At 34.2% G+C, this 13,885-nt stretch overlaps 1 protein-coding gene across 1 annotated transcript; it reads right to left on the bottom strand.

Annotated features, from left to right (window-relative positions):
* Nucleotides 1–209: 209 nt before the first annotated feature.
* LOC108665616 (lymphokine-activated killer T-cell-originated protein kinase) lies at nucleotides 210–12,669 on the bottom strand. The gene is made up of 8 exons (XM_018152392.2): nucleotides 12,474–12,669; nucleotides 12,088–12,169; nucleotides 10,547–10,700; nucleotides 9,458–9,559; nucleotides 5,661–5,813; nucleotides 4,291–4,412; nucleotides 3,515–3,642; nucleotides 210–2,426 (listed from the first exon to the last, which is right to left on the bottom strand). Exons 1-8 carry the CDS (start codon nucleotides 12,661–12,663, stop codon nucleotides 1,822–1,824), a joined length of 1,536 nt encoding a protein of 511 aa, XP_018007881.2. The 5' UTR covers nucleotides 12,664–12,669; the 3' UTR covers nucleotides 210–1,821.
* Between the last annotated feature and the right edge of the window lie 1,216 nt (nucleotides 12,670–13,885).

Genomic DNA, 13,885 nt, shown 5'->3' with positions numbered 1-13,885 from the left:
CGTGTGACACTAAATGCTTGTTAACTACAGCCGACTCAAGATCCGATTGTCCTCACCACTCATAGATACCTTGCTTCGCCGCCAATCAATTATCAATCCAGTTCCTGGTCATTGCCGTAGGGTCCTGTTGGTCATTGAACTATTTCAACGTTGAGTGCGAAATGAATACTTGATGGAAGATGATATATGTGTGGGAAAGAAAACGACCATTGCCGATAAAAGTAATTATTGCTCCAGTCGTAGAATGCACAAAGATATCTCCAAATTTATGAATAAGATTGCTAAGACTAAGAGATTTGACACATTTTCTAAATAAAAAAATTGGTAACGACATTATCGGGATAATCATCGTTGCAATGAACGGCCATAATTTCAATTTCTTAATAAATTAGGTAAACAAAAAATAATAAATGTAGTAATATGCACCCGCGTTGGGCTGGAGGTCTTCTTTTCCAGCTTGGAAAGAAATAATATTTGATAACGTCGTCGTGTCTAAAGGTTCTATAATAGGAGGGAAATACCGAAACCAAGATAGACTAGGTGAAAATTTTAAATTAGCGGGCATAAGGCAAAGTCTTTTCTAATACGTAGTCTAGCAGAAATACATACTTCGTCAAACGATCCCAAAGCATTCTATAATTCATTATTAATAATACTCCAGGAAATTAGTACGAGCTGTCCGTACTTATAATGAAGATAATGAGTATTATTGTGAGGAAGAAGGTCAATGACTACGTGGTCGAAACAGTGACAACGAGAGACTATTTACTAGCCGAATCGTAAAATTCAAATCCTTCGCCGACTACCTTCACCTATTCATGGGGTTTTCATACAGAACTTCTTTTCATTTCATCGCACCGACATGCTAATGAAAAAAATTAATGTTATCAGAGAGATTGTCAATCTAACCTCACATTTTTTTCTTTCTATTTGAATTTGCAGATGTTATCATGGTGCATTCATTAGCGAAAACAACCGAAACCCAAAATTAAATGGCTAACGGGTCTCGCTTAAAAAATTGGGAACACAATCGCTGCATATTACATTCCAAAAAAACTTATGCTTTAAGTCTTACAGTCCAATCTTTTGCCCATGGATACAGTCACGCGTTGATACCAAACGTAGCAATGATAACGAGAGCTACAGTCAGTTTAAAACGGGATCGAAGGTTATCAATGTATTATTACCGGATGTAAAAATGAAAAATGTAGCTTATGCCATAGGTAGTGTATTCATATGGCGTACAAGATACTGGATATTGATGTTGAAATTAATAGATTTGAGGAATGTTCCGAAGGTAAAGGACCGTGAAAATTATAGTGAAGATGCTGGCATGTCTATATAGGTAAACCATTCTAATAATTTATTATGGGAAGATAGTGAATGGTTCATCCAAAACGCTCCACAGTTACAAATTGGAGAGCTACAAAATTAATGTAATAACAAGACCAGAATTTACATTTTCTAGATTAAGTAAAATAAACAGCGTTACGGCTAGCTTCAACTCACAGTCTACATGGATAACATAAGCCTGAGTAAACCCTAGGTAATAGGAGTAAAACGTAGGATAGTCAGATTATTTTTATTCATCTTGCCATTTCCAAAATGAAATCTCAAATAGAACCCAAATATCCTACGCTTTGCCTTATTACCTCAGCTTTACTCTTGCCCACTTTAGGTATCAAATATTAATGAAAAATGCATGGCTATGAATTGCAAATCGAATACGCAATTTAAGTTTTACGCAAATAAAATGAATATATATTTTTTAACTACGCTTGAAGCAAGAAAACAAGCTAACCTTTATTTCTTTTGATACAATCAGCAAGAAGGACGCGCTCGTTTCTTGCAAGGTGAAGAGCTGAGGCAACAATCTTTACTGGACCTCTTTTTCCCGTTCACATGGAGAGGCATCGAGTTAGGCTTCAGAAGACAGGAGTTCTCTTTGTTGGATATTTCAGATTCTTCCTCATTAGACTGGACATCTTTAATGTCCTCTATTGAGCCACAATGGCTTGAATCATTTCCGTTTTCTGCGTTAGGTTCAACTTCGTCATCATTTTCAAGCCGGCTTTCCTCGTCTGTAAACTCGTCATGTACCTTGCAGCTGCTTTCAGCAACTTCAGTGGAATCAAGATTCACTGTCGAGTTGACCGAGTGTGACAAGTCATGGCTATCATCTTCAGTATCTTGCGACGTTTCAAAATCAATGAGAATTGGTTCAGCAGATCTGTTTTTATCTTTCATTTGCAAAGACCCTGCTACCTCTGGAGCAGGAGCATCGAGAAGAGCAAAGACCAGCACGAGCTGCGCAGCAGAAGGTCTGTCGGAAGGATCTGCATTGGTACAGTGATTAAAAGCTTCCAGGAACGGAGTGTAGGCCGCTCCGACGTCGCTGATGCTTTTCGGGAGACCAGGGCGCGTACCTGAGGAAGAACATATATACTTATCAAATCTCCACAAAGAAGTCACAGTGAGAATTCTCATTAGGAATTGAACGCAATTACAGTCAAAGAAATAAAGTCATTACAGCTTGTTATTTTGCGTCATAAGGATACAACCTTTATACTGGCATTGGAAATCAATTTTATTCGAGACGGTGTGTAGCAATAAAAAAATGAGGGATGGTACCAGAAATATCTTCCATAAATCGAAGCTTTTGCGAAATTGGCACGGTCATTGGAGTGGATCACATCATAGGAAGAGTTGACTTGCATAGAATACCGCAATGCTTTACATTCTCTTCTCATGTCCTCGTGCAATAACAGGCTAAGTTAAGAAATTTAATGCCACAGCCTTGATTGAGTTTATGGTCTTAGACAACCCAGTCTAGCAGTAATACAGTCAAACACCAGTAACACAGTCATGATGGTTTAAGACAATAATAAAGATCAGGCTAGTATATTCCTACCATTGTATTCATGCAAGTAGTACCTATAACAAGTTTTTAGTGGTGAACAGGAGCATAAAACGCAGGATTTCCTAATTAATTTTTTAGCTCACTCAGTTTTCTCAAAAACATCAGAAAACACTTAATAATTCAAGTTTTAGAGTTTCCTTTTTTAGGTTTCAAAAAAGGCCAAAATAAACAAAACAGGTAACAAATGTCTCAAGCTATATATGGACTAAGAATAAAAACTTGAGTTACTAAACTACACTAGAGTTACGCTGCACACCAATGTTGATAAAAAATCTTCTTTTTCTGAAATTTAAAAAAAAAAAAACAGAATAATAGAGTGAAAGAAAAGAATTCATTAAAGAAACATTAAATCATATCTTGAACACAAAATCTTGAGCATAAATCGACAGTGTTAGAAAAGGTTAGGTCAAGTCCGGTCAAGTTCATTATATTTAAATAGTAAAAAACTTGGCTGACCGACCTAACCCCACATTCATATACCTAGTATAGAAATGCTGATTCTACAGATTCGGCAAACTGGCTGCGGTTCTATGTAATCGGCAATTCCGCGATTTCAGCACGACATATGCATGATGCAGAAAGCTGCATATTTACCAATCATTTTCTGGAAGATCTCCTCCCTCGCTTCACACTTGAGATCTTGCTCCTCTTCGCTGAGCAGCTCTTCTCCCTCCTCGCTGCTCAGCAAGTGCACGTGCGGGAAGTCCAGCGTCAGGCACTCCCTGAACATTACAGCAACCAGTTTTTACAAACAAAATTAAAAAAATAACTGTTTCAAAAGGATCAGTTTTATAAAAAAATACAACTCGGGTGCTGTGAGAAATTCAGATCCAGAAACATCCTCATCTAACTTGTTTCTCTTGTTTACACCAGGAGTAAACTAATTTGGACAGTATTAATATAAAGAATACATTCATGTAATTATTGACAGCTTGATACGATCGTAAGGTTTATAAAAAGCAGAAAATGACGCTGAGCACATAAATCGAAAAAGTTTGCACAATGAGTGATGTAATGCGAAGCAAATTCAAAAGTGAAGATCCAAATCATATCAGACATGCCGAAATTCGTTTCAACATGCTTAGTTGAAAACAAAATTTTATGCAAAATGTAGTCGACACAACTTCAATATGATATGTAATATGACATACTATAAATAATTGAATGTTCACATTGATATATAATTTACCCTAAAATGAGCAATATCAAAAGTACGTTAAATCTGATCAAACACCAAAATTAAAAGAAAGTAAATTTTTTACAAGCGTTTGCATTGTTTGAAGATGAATATCTGTGGTCTTCATATCAAATAAAATTGAGAATAGCATAAATTCCAATTATTTATACAATCCTAGCTGACGAGAACTAACCAGATTGTCAGACCAAAGGCGAAGACGTCGGCCTTGTCAGTAGGAGGTGCATCCCCCAGCACAGTCTCTGGAGGACTCCAGCATTCGGTGCCTATGTAGTGCTGGCCTGGTAACGCCACCATCTGCAAAAGTGGTTCATGTACATGAAATACTTATAAATATTCAGTGAACCTGTATTTTACCATTAAAATAAATAGAATATAACAGGGTGCTGTATATGAATGAAACACACCTGTACATAAGGTTCATGGTCATGTCGCATCGTTAGACTTTTAACAAAACACACGAGACACAAGGATAGGATGAGGAGGATATATTATTAACAGGAAAAATATTTACAGGGACACGGGACTATTTTTGGAGATATTTATGTTGTTCACGCGCATTTCTATTATTCCTTTTCCATTCAGTTTTGCTCAATCCAGTTTTCGCCATGGGTCATTTCAGTTCTGCATGTTCATCCTATCACATATTAGCCCTGGGCTGTCCCATCCTACTAGCCCATTAACTTTCGCCTTTCATCTTCACATTGATGTGCTTATTATATTTTGTACGGTTTCCTTGAGTTTGTTCCTCTGAGTTTTGTCTTATTGTTTTGTTTCACTCGCTGTTACTATACCGGCCTTACCGCAGACCTTTAAACGTAGCTCATCCCCAATTATATGGTCATCTTAGAACAATATTCACTGGCCAATCAAATGGAGGAGTTGCAGTGGCACTTTAATATTTTATGTAATTTCACGATGGAGTGAATTTGTGATTAGACCTCAGAATTTGGAAATACAACTGTATTTATAAATATTATACTGACAATTCAAACGTTGTCCCATTTTTCATGCTTAATGGTTTGCAATATCACCAGCACAGTATTATTGCTTTGAGACCATACAATTCCATTAAAATTCAAAGCAAGAAACTTTAATTAATTGATTATACAGCAATGGCATAAACTTAGACTCTTATTCAATACTTATCTTTAAAATTGAATCAAGAAGGTAATAATTGTTGTCCTCTACAAATAAAAGCCAAACTTTGTTAGCCTCTCTAACTTAGTAGATCTTTTCACAAAAATAGCGGCAATATTGGAATTAACATTTCATTTATTGCACAACATAATACTCATGCAATGAAAATTGCAAATTTGATGACTAACATTAAACATTTACAACGTGAAATGACACTAAAACAATACTCCAATTAAATTTAGAATACATATATTGAAACGATTTAGATCAAAATTTAATTTCTTAAAAAACAAATGAACTGCATGAATAAAAAAAAAAGTCCAAATAAAATACCAGCAGAACTTCATATTCAGCCTAAAATATAAATTGACGAATAATAAAATACAAGAAAGTGAAGAAACTCACCATCTTGTCAAGTTTGAGGCTAACCCCAAAGTCACAGAGCTTAACCTGTTGAAAATCTCCTTTGACAAGAAGATTAGCGCTCTTAAGGTCCCCATGCAGCAGCTGCTGCTCTTCATGCAGGTAGTGCAGAGCACTCGACACGTCCTGGCAAACCTGCAATGTAAAATGGAATTTTAGCTAAACAAATATAAACAAAAACATTTAACCAAACACTTGGCGTGTATGCATCGGCAGACTTGATTAAAAAATTAAACCTTATTAGGGCAAACTTAACCCTAAAACAAAATACTAGACATGTGCACACTAAGATGTGTCAAAAGAATAAATTTTGAAAGGACAAACTACAAACATCTAAATAAGTAACAAGAGTTAACAGAGCAATCCTGTGCAAAAGGTATACAAATTTCGAATCTTCAGCCATTAAATGACAGTAAAGCCATACTACCAATCTTTGTTACCAGAGAAAGCAATTTAAATGTTAACAATTTCTTTGTTCCCTACTCTGTGTGGTGCTCCAACCACATTGAATTAATTTTTGAAGTGCTAAGCTAATTGAATATTGTGATAAATTTTCATAGATTACGTCTAGGCTAATTACATAATTATCTTGTTTTTGTTGTTGTTATTGTAATTGCCCATCCTGGTAGTGGCAACTAGGTAATGGAAGGGTGATAAGTCAGTTTTTCTGGGAACTAATTCCACTGGTGATTTCCACAACAATCACTGGCTTACTGACCCGCCAGAACCATTTTTACATTACACAACACCCTGGACAAGCCAGGTACTCGTTTATCAATCAGAGTTGGATGAATGGCTGAGTTAACCATGAGCTGAGCTTCCCGGAAGAACTTTCCTCACTGAGACTCAAACCCAGTAGCTGGGTGCGAGAGCCTGAGTCTCTCACCACTGCCCGGTCACAACATAATCATATTGTCTATAACCCTACTTCATTCCATTTGATATTTTTAAAAGGTAGAGAAAATGGTACGAAGTACGGTACTGATATTTTTGTCATGATGTACTATTCTGATCAATATTAAATTACTAAAACTGATTGATTTTCAGATTTGATTTGTGATAAGAAGGCTAGAAAGTACCAAAGGAAAGATTAAGTTATGTCGATGAAATGCATTAGTAGATGAAATCAATTACTCTTTGATAGGACGTGAATGCTGTAAAATGTATATCCGAATATCGGAGAGTAAATCAATGGAAAGGTTCTATGAACCTTTAGTACAGGGCAGCAGGATGCTTTTGAAATCTGATTAGATTGTTAACTGATAATGTTTTAATTTGGCTTCAATGGCGGGCAGTAAAGAGAATATCCAGGTCGCTAAAAAGTTTTCAGCATAAAAATATTAATGCACAATTAACTTTAGATCTTTGGCACATTCAACTGGTCACTTATATGTTTGAATAAAAAATAAACCATCAATGACTACAGAGAATTTTCTCCAAAAAACGTTTAAAGTTTAATTAATTGATGCAATTTTGATTCCCTTTTCTCATTGAATGTTATAAAAAAATTATATTGAAAATATAAACATTTGAGCGTTCATTATACATTATAAATTATAGTTCATTTGAGCGTTCAACAACGGGAGCGTCTGGGTAAAAAAAACTTTTATTTACTGACGGATCTTTGTGGAACTCCATACACATAAGTAATAGAGCAAAAGATGAGTACCGTAATAGAGCAAAGAATTTTGTTCCTGTAAATTTTTTGAAAAAGATATTATAGAAAACGTGAAATACATAGAAAACGGAAAAAGGGGGGTCCTTTATAAATCTATCTACTCCATCAATTCACGTGCTACAATATCGAGAGACATATCATCCGATTTGTAAAGTAAATATCTATCGACTTTAGAAGCAATTTTTCGATTAATATTCGTTTTAATAAAACTTTTTTCCTATTTTTCCCCAATTCCCCTCCCTCCCTCCCAGTTTTTTCATGTTTTTTCCCTCCCCTATGCACAAATTAGAAATAATATACATTTAAAAATTACTTTTTAAAGACAACACTTCCAAAGAATCCAGTGTCTCCAATCTTAAAGATGTACCATGAATTTCTAATTTAATTTTCGAATATTAAAAAAATTAATTTTTCAATTTTTTTAATATATAATTTTTTTAATACATAAATTTTTTTTCAAAATTATTTATTTTATTAATTGATTCATGCATTGCCTCTGACTTCACACAAGTGTGCAAAATTTCAGATCAATTAGACAGGTAAAAGTGTGTCAAATATCAGTTATAAGATTGGTAGCTGACAAAATTATTTTTTCAATTTTTTTGATGGTGAACGTACAGCACGACCCACGTTTTTTTGGGGCGAACCATAATTTATTTTCTACTTTTTAGTCCACAAGAAAAACGTGTTTTTTTAAAAAGTTTTTTTTTAAGTATTTTATTTTCTACTTTTTAGTCCACAAGAAAAACGATTAAGACTTGATTAAGTATGACGACGTACGTATCGATGATACGCAGCGTTAGCGCCTGCTCGTCTATAACGTGAGCGCCCGCACGTCATACTATATATATATATATACTATATATATACTTTACTCAATTAAACTAATTTCGGCCTCTAATTACTAGTTTTTATGATTGTATCTGAAATTGTTAGGCGAAAATAGCCTGCATGCCGAATTTCAGATCTCTAGAACAATCAAAAGTGGGCTAATTTTCGTTGTCAATGTTAACAACAAACAAACAAACAAATAAACAAACAAACAAACGCGAAGCTAAGCTAAGAAAAACGTGTTAAAAAGAGCTTCTAGAATCGCTAGATATGGTCTTTACAAATTGAATATGTTGCTCAATGCTTTAGCTTGAAAATCATAGGAGGAGATAGATTTTTAAGATGGCATATTCTGGCTAATTGGATTGTTCTGTTGAGCATATTAAGTAGAATTGATTAAAAAAGAAGAAAATGTTTAAAAAATTTCTTTATACTGCAGCCCCAGCCTTCCCACTGCCAATTACTCGTATTGAGGATACCATAAGACGTCCTTAGACTTATCCTTGTCTCGCTTTACGGGAATAATAAGCTTTAACTGTGATATTTCTGATATATTTATTTATATAAAATATTCATTATATAAAAGTTCTATACGGCCTTATGCAAAATATTTTGCATGCCAATCCATGTTTTTTGCTTAGTTAAGCGCGCCTTGTTTGCAGCTTCAAAATGAAATTCAAACATACCGTATTGCAATTAACGCAAATAATGATCTATAAATTGATTTTTTCAAAGTATATTTGTATATTTTTTTGAAAAATATTCATTTCATTTAAATTTGGAACTGACTCGCACAAAACTGAATTATGAACATACATACGGTTTGCCGCGTTAGACCTGCCTATTTGGCAGTCATATGCATAAGGAGCTTAAAACCAGCTTCCTTAACGCAAATATTTTCAAAATTATGTATAAGTACCATTTTTTAATAAGTCTTTGTTCATTCAAAAAATGTTCATTTAAAATAATTTTTAAACTGCTTTTTCGCAGGAACTAGATAACGCACATACATACGATTAGCTACTTTTGACGAGCCTTATGCGCAGCTAAAATACGAGCCCAAAAAACGGAAAAGCCAGGTTTATTATTTTTTTACCCAGACCCTTAAGCAACAAGGAAATGAAGCCTAATGCAGTGGCAAAAATAAAAAATTATATGTGATATCAAACTAAAAACAGCAGGAATAAAATGCAAACAAAATTAAAAAGAAAAAATAAAGAAACAAATAATAATAGAATAGTAAGTATAAATGAACTTGATGAATACAGACCCTGGTGAGCGCATGCACTGGGAGAGGATCAACCTGACCAGCAAGGCGCAGGTCTTCAATGATGGAACTCAGGTCACGTTCAACAGACTCCATTGCCAAACACTGAAATTAAATTTTTATCTAGCATCAATAATTGTGTGATTTTGAGACAAAAGAAAATTTCTAATCAAGAGAATTCATCATTGAACATAATATGAAGAATACTAGAAAAAAAGTCTAACTTAACAATTCCATATAAGCTTTGTTATGATATGTTACATAGGTATTGTATTAAGAGCCCAAAAAGCTGGGTTTCACCAGAATAATATAGTACAATTACTTTAACACCAGGACTTCATGGCTAGTCCTACACATGGCTATGTCCTACATGGCTATGCATCAAAAAATAATGCTAAGATTTTGCAATAGATTCAACTGCTCAAGTCCTGTAAGTTTCAAAATTAGACACTCTTTTAGGGTAGCATATTTGGATATACAGAAATCTTTCAAAACAACCATAAAGACATTAATTAATATGATCAAGCCCATTTAAATTTCATGACTATTCAAGTACTAGCCAAAGGTGTTAATAGCTTTGGGACTGCCATTTCTTAATTCTGGAATTCTACCACGATGTTAGCAATCATGATAAAATTCTTCTCTAAATAAGTAATAACCATTTTTAATTGCAAATTCGTTGGGATATGAAAGAGATTTATTTAGTAGGGGAATGTATAATGGTTTTAAATTCTGTCAACATAAATCAGGGTGAGTAAAGAATATGAGCAACCCAGTAGTCATCCCAATTGAGCTCTTGATTTCCTCTATATAGAAATGCTGTATATACACAAAAGAACCATGCAAAATATAGAATTCCAACAATAATATAAATGAAATTTGACATGAATGTTATTAGAAATGCATTTTGTAATTTTTATGCACCAACAGATGCAACACAATACCTAGTGATTAAATCTGTTTTAAAAAGTAAGTATATACGTACATACTTGCCTATTTGAATTTAAATTTTTATCTAATTCTTAGTTTTCCATGATAAATTTAAAATGTATGAAGCACAGGTAGTTGTCAAATCAAATAAGAAATCATCACCTTAGCTCCATCAGCAGCAGTTGTGTAACTTCTGAAGCAAACAATATTTGGATGATTGAGGCGACGCAGCAGCTCAGCTTCAGCATACAAGCGACTGCTGAAAATATCATCACTCCCCTTGTGTTTGCTGCCTGAAGCACCTTTCAGCAAACGACTGTAAAAGTTGATATAACTTCAAAGGTCAAGTTATAACAATAACTTAAATTAATTAATGCCATAGTTGGTTGACACAAAGCCTGGACAGAAAATGTTTGCAAGCATTTCATGCCATATTCTTCTAGAGTTCTTTTGCCAGATATGCATCTCTCATCAGGTGATGACTGCTTATTTTTACGCAATAGCAACAAACTAGCTTATAAAAATCTTTAAGAAGTCTCAATGAAAATATTCACTTCTGAATACAATAAATCTATGTAAAATTTCATCAGACAAGCACAGTATATTAGAATCAGTATATGCATATATTATATTAGCATCAGTATATGCATCAGTATATGCATATATGCATCAGTATAGCATCATTCTTGCACAGTATATTAGCAAGAGCACAGAAATTCAAATTTGAGATAAATGAAATGAGATTGAAGGTTGGTCACAAAACAGAGATATTACTATGTAATTTTTAAAAATTTTTCAAACAATCTTCTCTACTCCAGCAATAAATGTACATAAACTATCACAGGAGGATGATACTCTGCAATGAAGTGTTGCTGCAAATTTCCCATAATATATGTCAGACTACAAAGTTTAAGTAGGACCGACTCTGACATCGGTGTCAAATTGATTATAGCCGTCAGATACTATGCCGATCCCGACTTGCGTCCTGGTTTCTCTCTTATAGGATTTTGACTCAGACGCCAGGGTGAGTTGCGCGCTATGGTGGTGAAATCTAGCTTGGAATACTTGATGGAATATCGTGATTTTTGTGTATATACGACTTGTCATGCGTAGATATTAACTTTCTGTTTTCTGTTGTAGGATCGTGCGTTAGTCTCGGATCTCAATGCTCTAGCTCTCTCCTCGCATTTTGCTCTCATCGCACTTTAACTTCCTCCGCATTTAATTTATTAGTTCGTTTACCTCATATGCCGCACCTGTTTGATTTGTTTAGTGTCAATTTGCCGTTTATCTTTAATAAATAAATTTAAGAAAGTTTGTTTGAGTAACTATCTGCTCCGTCCAAGCTCTTGCTGATAAAACCAATAGGGAAGTTGCATTTAATTTCCGGTCATTGGTGGACGTGACAATTAGACCATCCGAACTTTGAGGTGACGCGATTAATTAGCTATTATTCAAGATTAGTATGTCACATACTCTGAGCAAGTGAAAGATATTGTTCAAATGTTTGTAAAAAGGAAATAAATGTTCATTATATTTTACAACAGCATGATCTAAAAAAAGGAATGATGGTAGTTCCACTTGGAGCATAATTGAGGACGTTAAGATTAACTGGAATCGACAGCCAAAATTTCATTAACATTGGAAATCATTTAGCCAGAAACTGGCGAATAAATCATATAAAAAAAGTTTTAGGGACAAACCTGTTTATTTTCTTGATGGCCCAAGGAGATTTGAAACTTCCTCTGCTTGGGGAGTATCTTTCAAGCAAGAAGACAGAAACACCTGTAAAAATATTAAGGAGTTAAAAACAAATCAAACTTATCTTTAGAGATGTATGCTCCTAAGCTTGCATGTATAATAAAAACATGAATTCCTGACACAATATCAGTGACAATACTTTACAAATTACAAATATTTACAACATGTAAGAAAAACTATGTATTAGCACTGTTAAAATATACAAGAAAAAATATATACATTGAATCTTCAAAGGGTTTCAGCACAAGCATATGAGAAATGAAGATTTAGATGGGTTATTTAAAAAATCTAACACAGTTGGCATTATGTTTCATCATTGGCATCTCACCTGAGCCAAATCCTATTTTCTTCATTGCTGGTGACGCAGGGATTGTGAGAATTTCTTTTCCAATTTCATGGGTAGATTTTTTCCCTCTACTAGCTCTGCTAATGTCATTTTTGGAATGAATGGCATTAGGAGTTTTGGATGAATCACTCATTTTAAAGGTTATGTATAAGAAGATTCTGTGAGAAAACATGCTTCATCATTAGTCAAACTAACTCTGCTGTGATGCCTTTCTCTATCTAATTTTTCAACTAATGTCTAAACTTCAGTAATATAGTCAAATGGGGTAAGACAGGATCGCAGCCTTCATGGGGTAAGAAAGGACCAGCCCATATCATGCATTCTAATTGCACTGAATTTAATTTGAAAGAAGAATATGTTAGAGCAATCATTGCATGTCATTTCAGTGCTTGTTTCAACCCTCTTCTGCAAATAATGAATTTCTGGCTAATTTTTAAAGAAANGTGCATTTACTTTACTAATTGATTTATTTGTGTTTCTAGGACTGAACTTTTTCTGAACAGAATTTTGTGGTTTGAACTGACGATGGAGCTGGACTCCGAAACGTTTTCTCTTATAAAGATATGGTGAATTTTTGTGGTATTTTCTTTGCTTTTAAATTCCTGGTTAACTTGCGATTCAAGCAAACAAGTGATTTTAATACTAATTCTATGCACAATTTTGTGATGACTGATGCAGTAATTTCTTGTTAAGTGAAATTTTTTTCACTGAGCAAGGTGAATTTAATAAAAATTCTTTGTTGATAATTGATTTTTTCATTAACTGGAGCCTTTGCTAACCAAGGTTCTACTGTAAATGCAATTTTAGTGGTGTCCCTTATTACGTACCTTGTTTTGTGGAAATGGCTGCCATTTTTTCTTGGAATGAGATATGCAAATTCTGTCAATCACGTTTTTAAGCCAAGACCAGTGTGCAACTTTTATGTAAGTAAAATTTTTCAATACAATAAATATTTTTTCTGCTACAGACCTTAGCAGAGATAGGGTAAACGCACCATATTCCAACACTGTGGGTAATTCCGACACCCCTCGACTTTTTTCTTTATATCAAGCTTGGTCTTAGTTCCACGCATGCTTAGATGGTTGAAATAGTGATGTCATCCTATTGCACGCAAGATTTCTGCAAAACACTAGGTCTAGCAGAAAATGTTAAGATCCGCAGAGCAAAAGTCCAAGTTAGCTTAGTGAGAACATCGAAACATGTACCTATGAAAGTTGATAGTTGACCTTGCTTTACTAAATAGTGATAAACTGTTTGTATAGAAAGAATATTATGGTTTGAGACTTTGAAATAAGTCTGTGAATATATTCGGAACCCTTTAAGTATACTTGTATTCGCTGATTTTAAGTGGTAAATAAATAAATAGATGATTAAGTTGAGAAATGGATTTAGAC

Source organism: Hyalella azteca, unplaced genomic scaffold, assembly GCF_000764305.2.
Source record: "Hyalella azteca isolate HAZT.00-mixed unplaced genomic scaffold, Hazt_2.0.2 contig9708, whole genome shotgun sequence".
Lineage (NCBI taxonomy): Eukaryota > Metazoa > Arthropoda > Malacostraca > Amphipoda > Hyalellidae > Hyalella > Hyalella azteca.
The sequence above is the reverse complement of the archived record's forward strand: the minus strand, read 5'-3'. Positions and strand labels throughout refer to the sequence as shown.

Coding starts and splice junctions, on each gene's coding strand:
- LOC108665616 (XM_018152392.2), bottom strand. CDS start 12,663: ATGTTTTCTCACAGAATCTTCTTATACATAACCTTTAAAATGAGTGAT. Junction 12,170..12,473: donor GAAAATAGGATTTGGCTCAG/GTGAGATGCCAA, acceptor ATATTTTTACAG/GTGTTTCTGTCTTCTTGCTT. Junction 10,701..12,087: donor GCCATCAAGAAAATAAACAG/GTTTGTCCCTAA, acceptor CAACTTTTACAG/TCGTTTGCTGAAAGGTGCTT.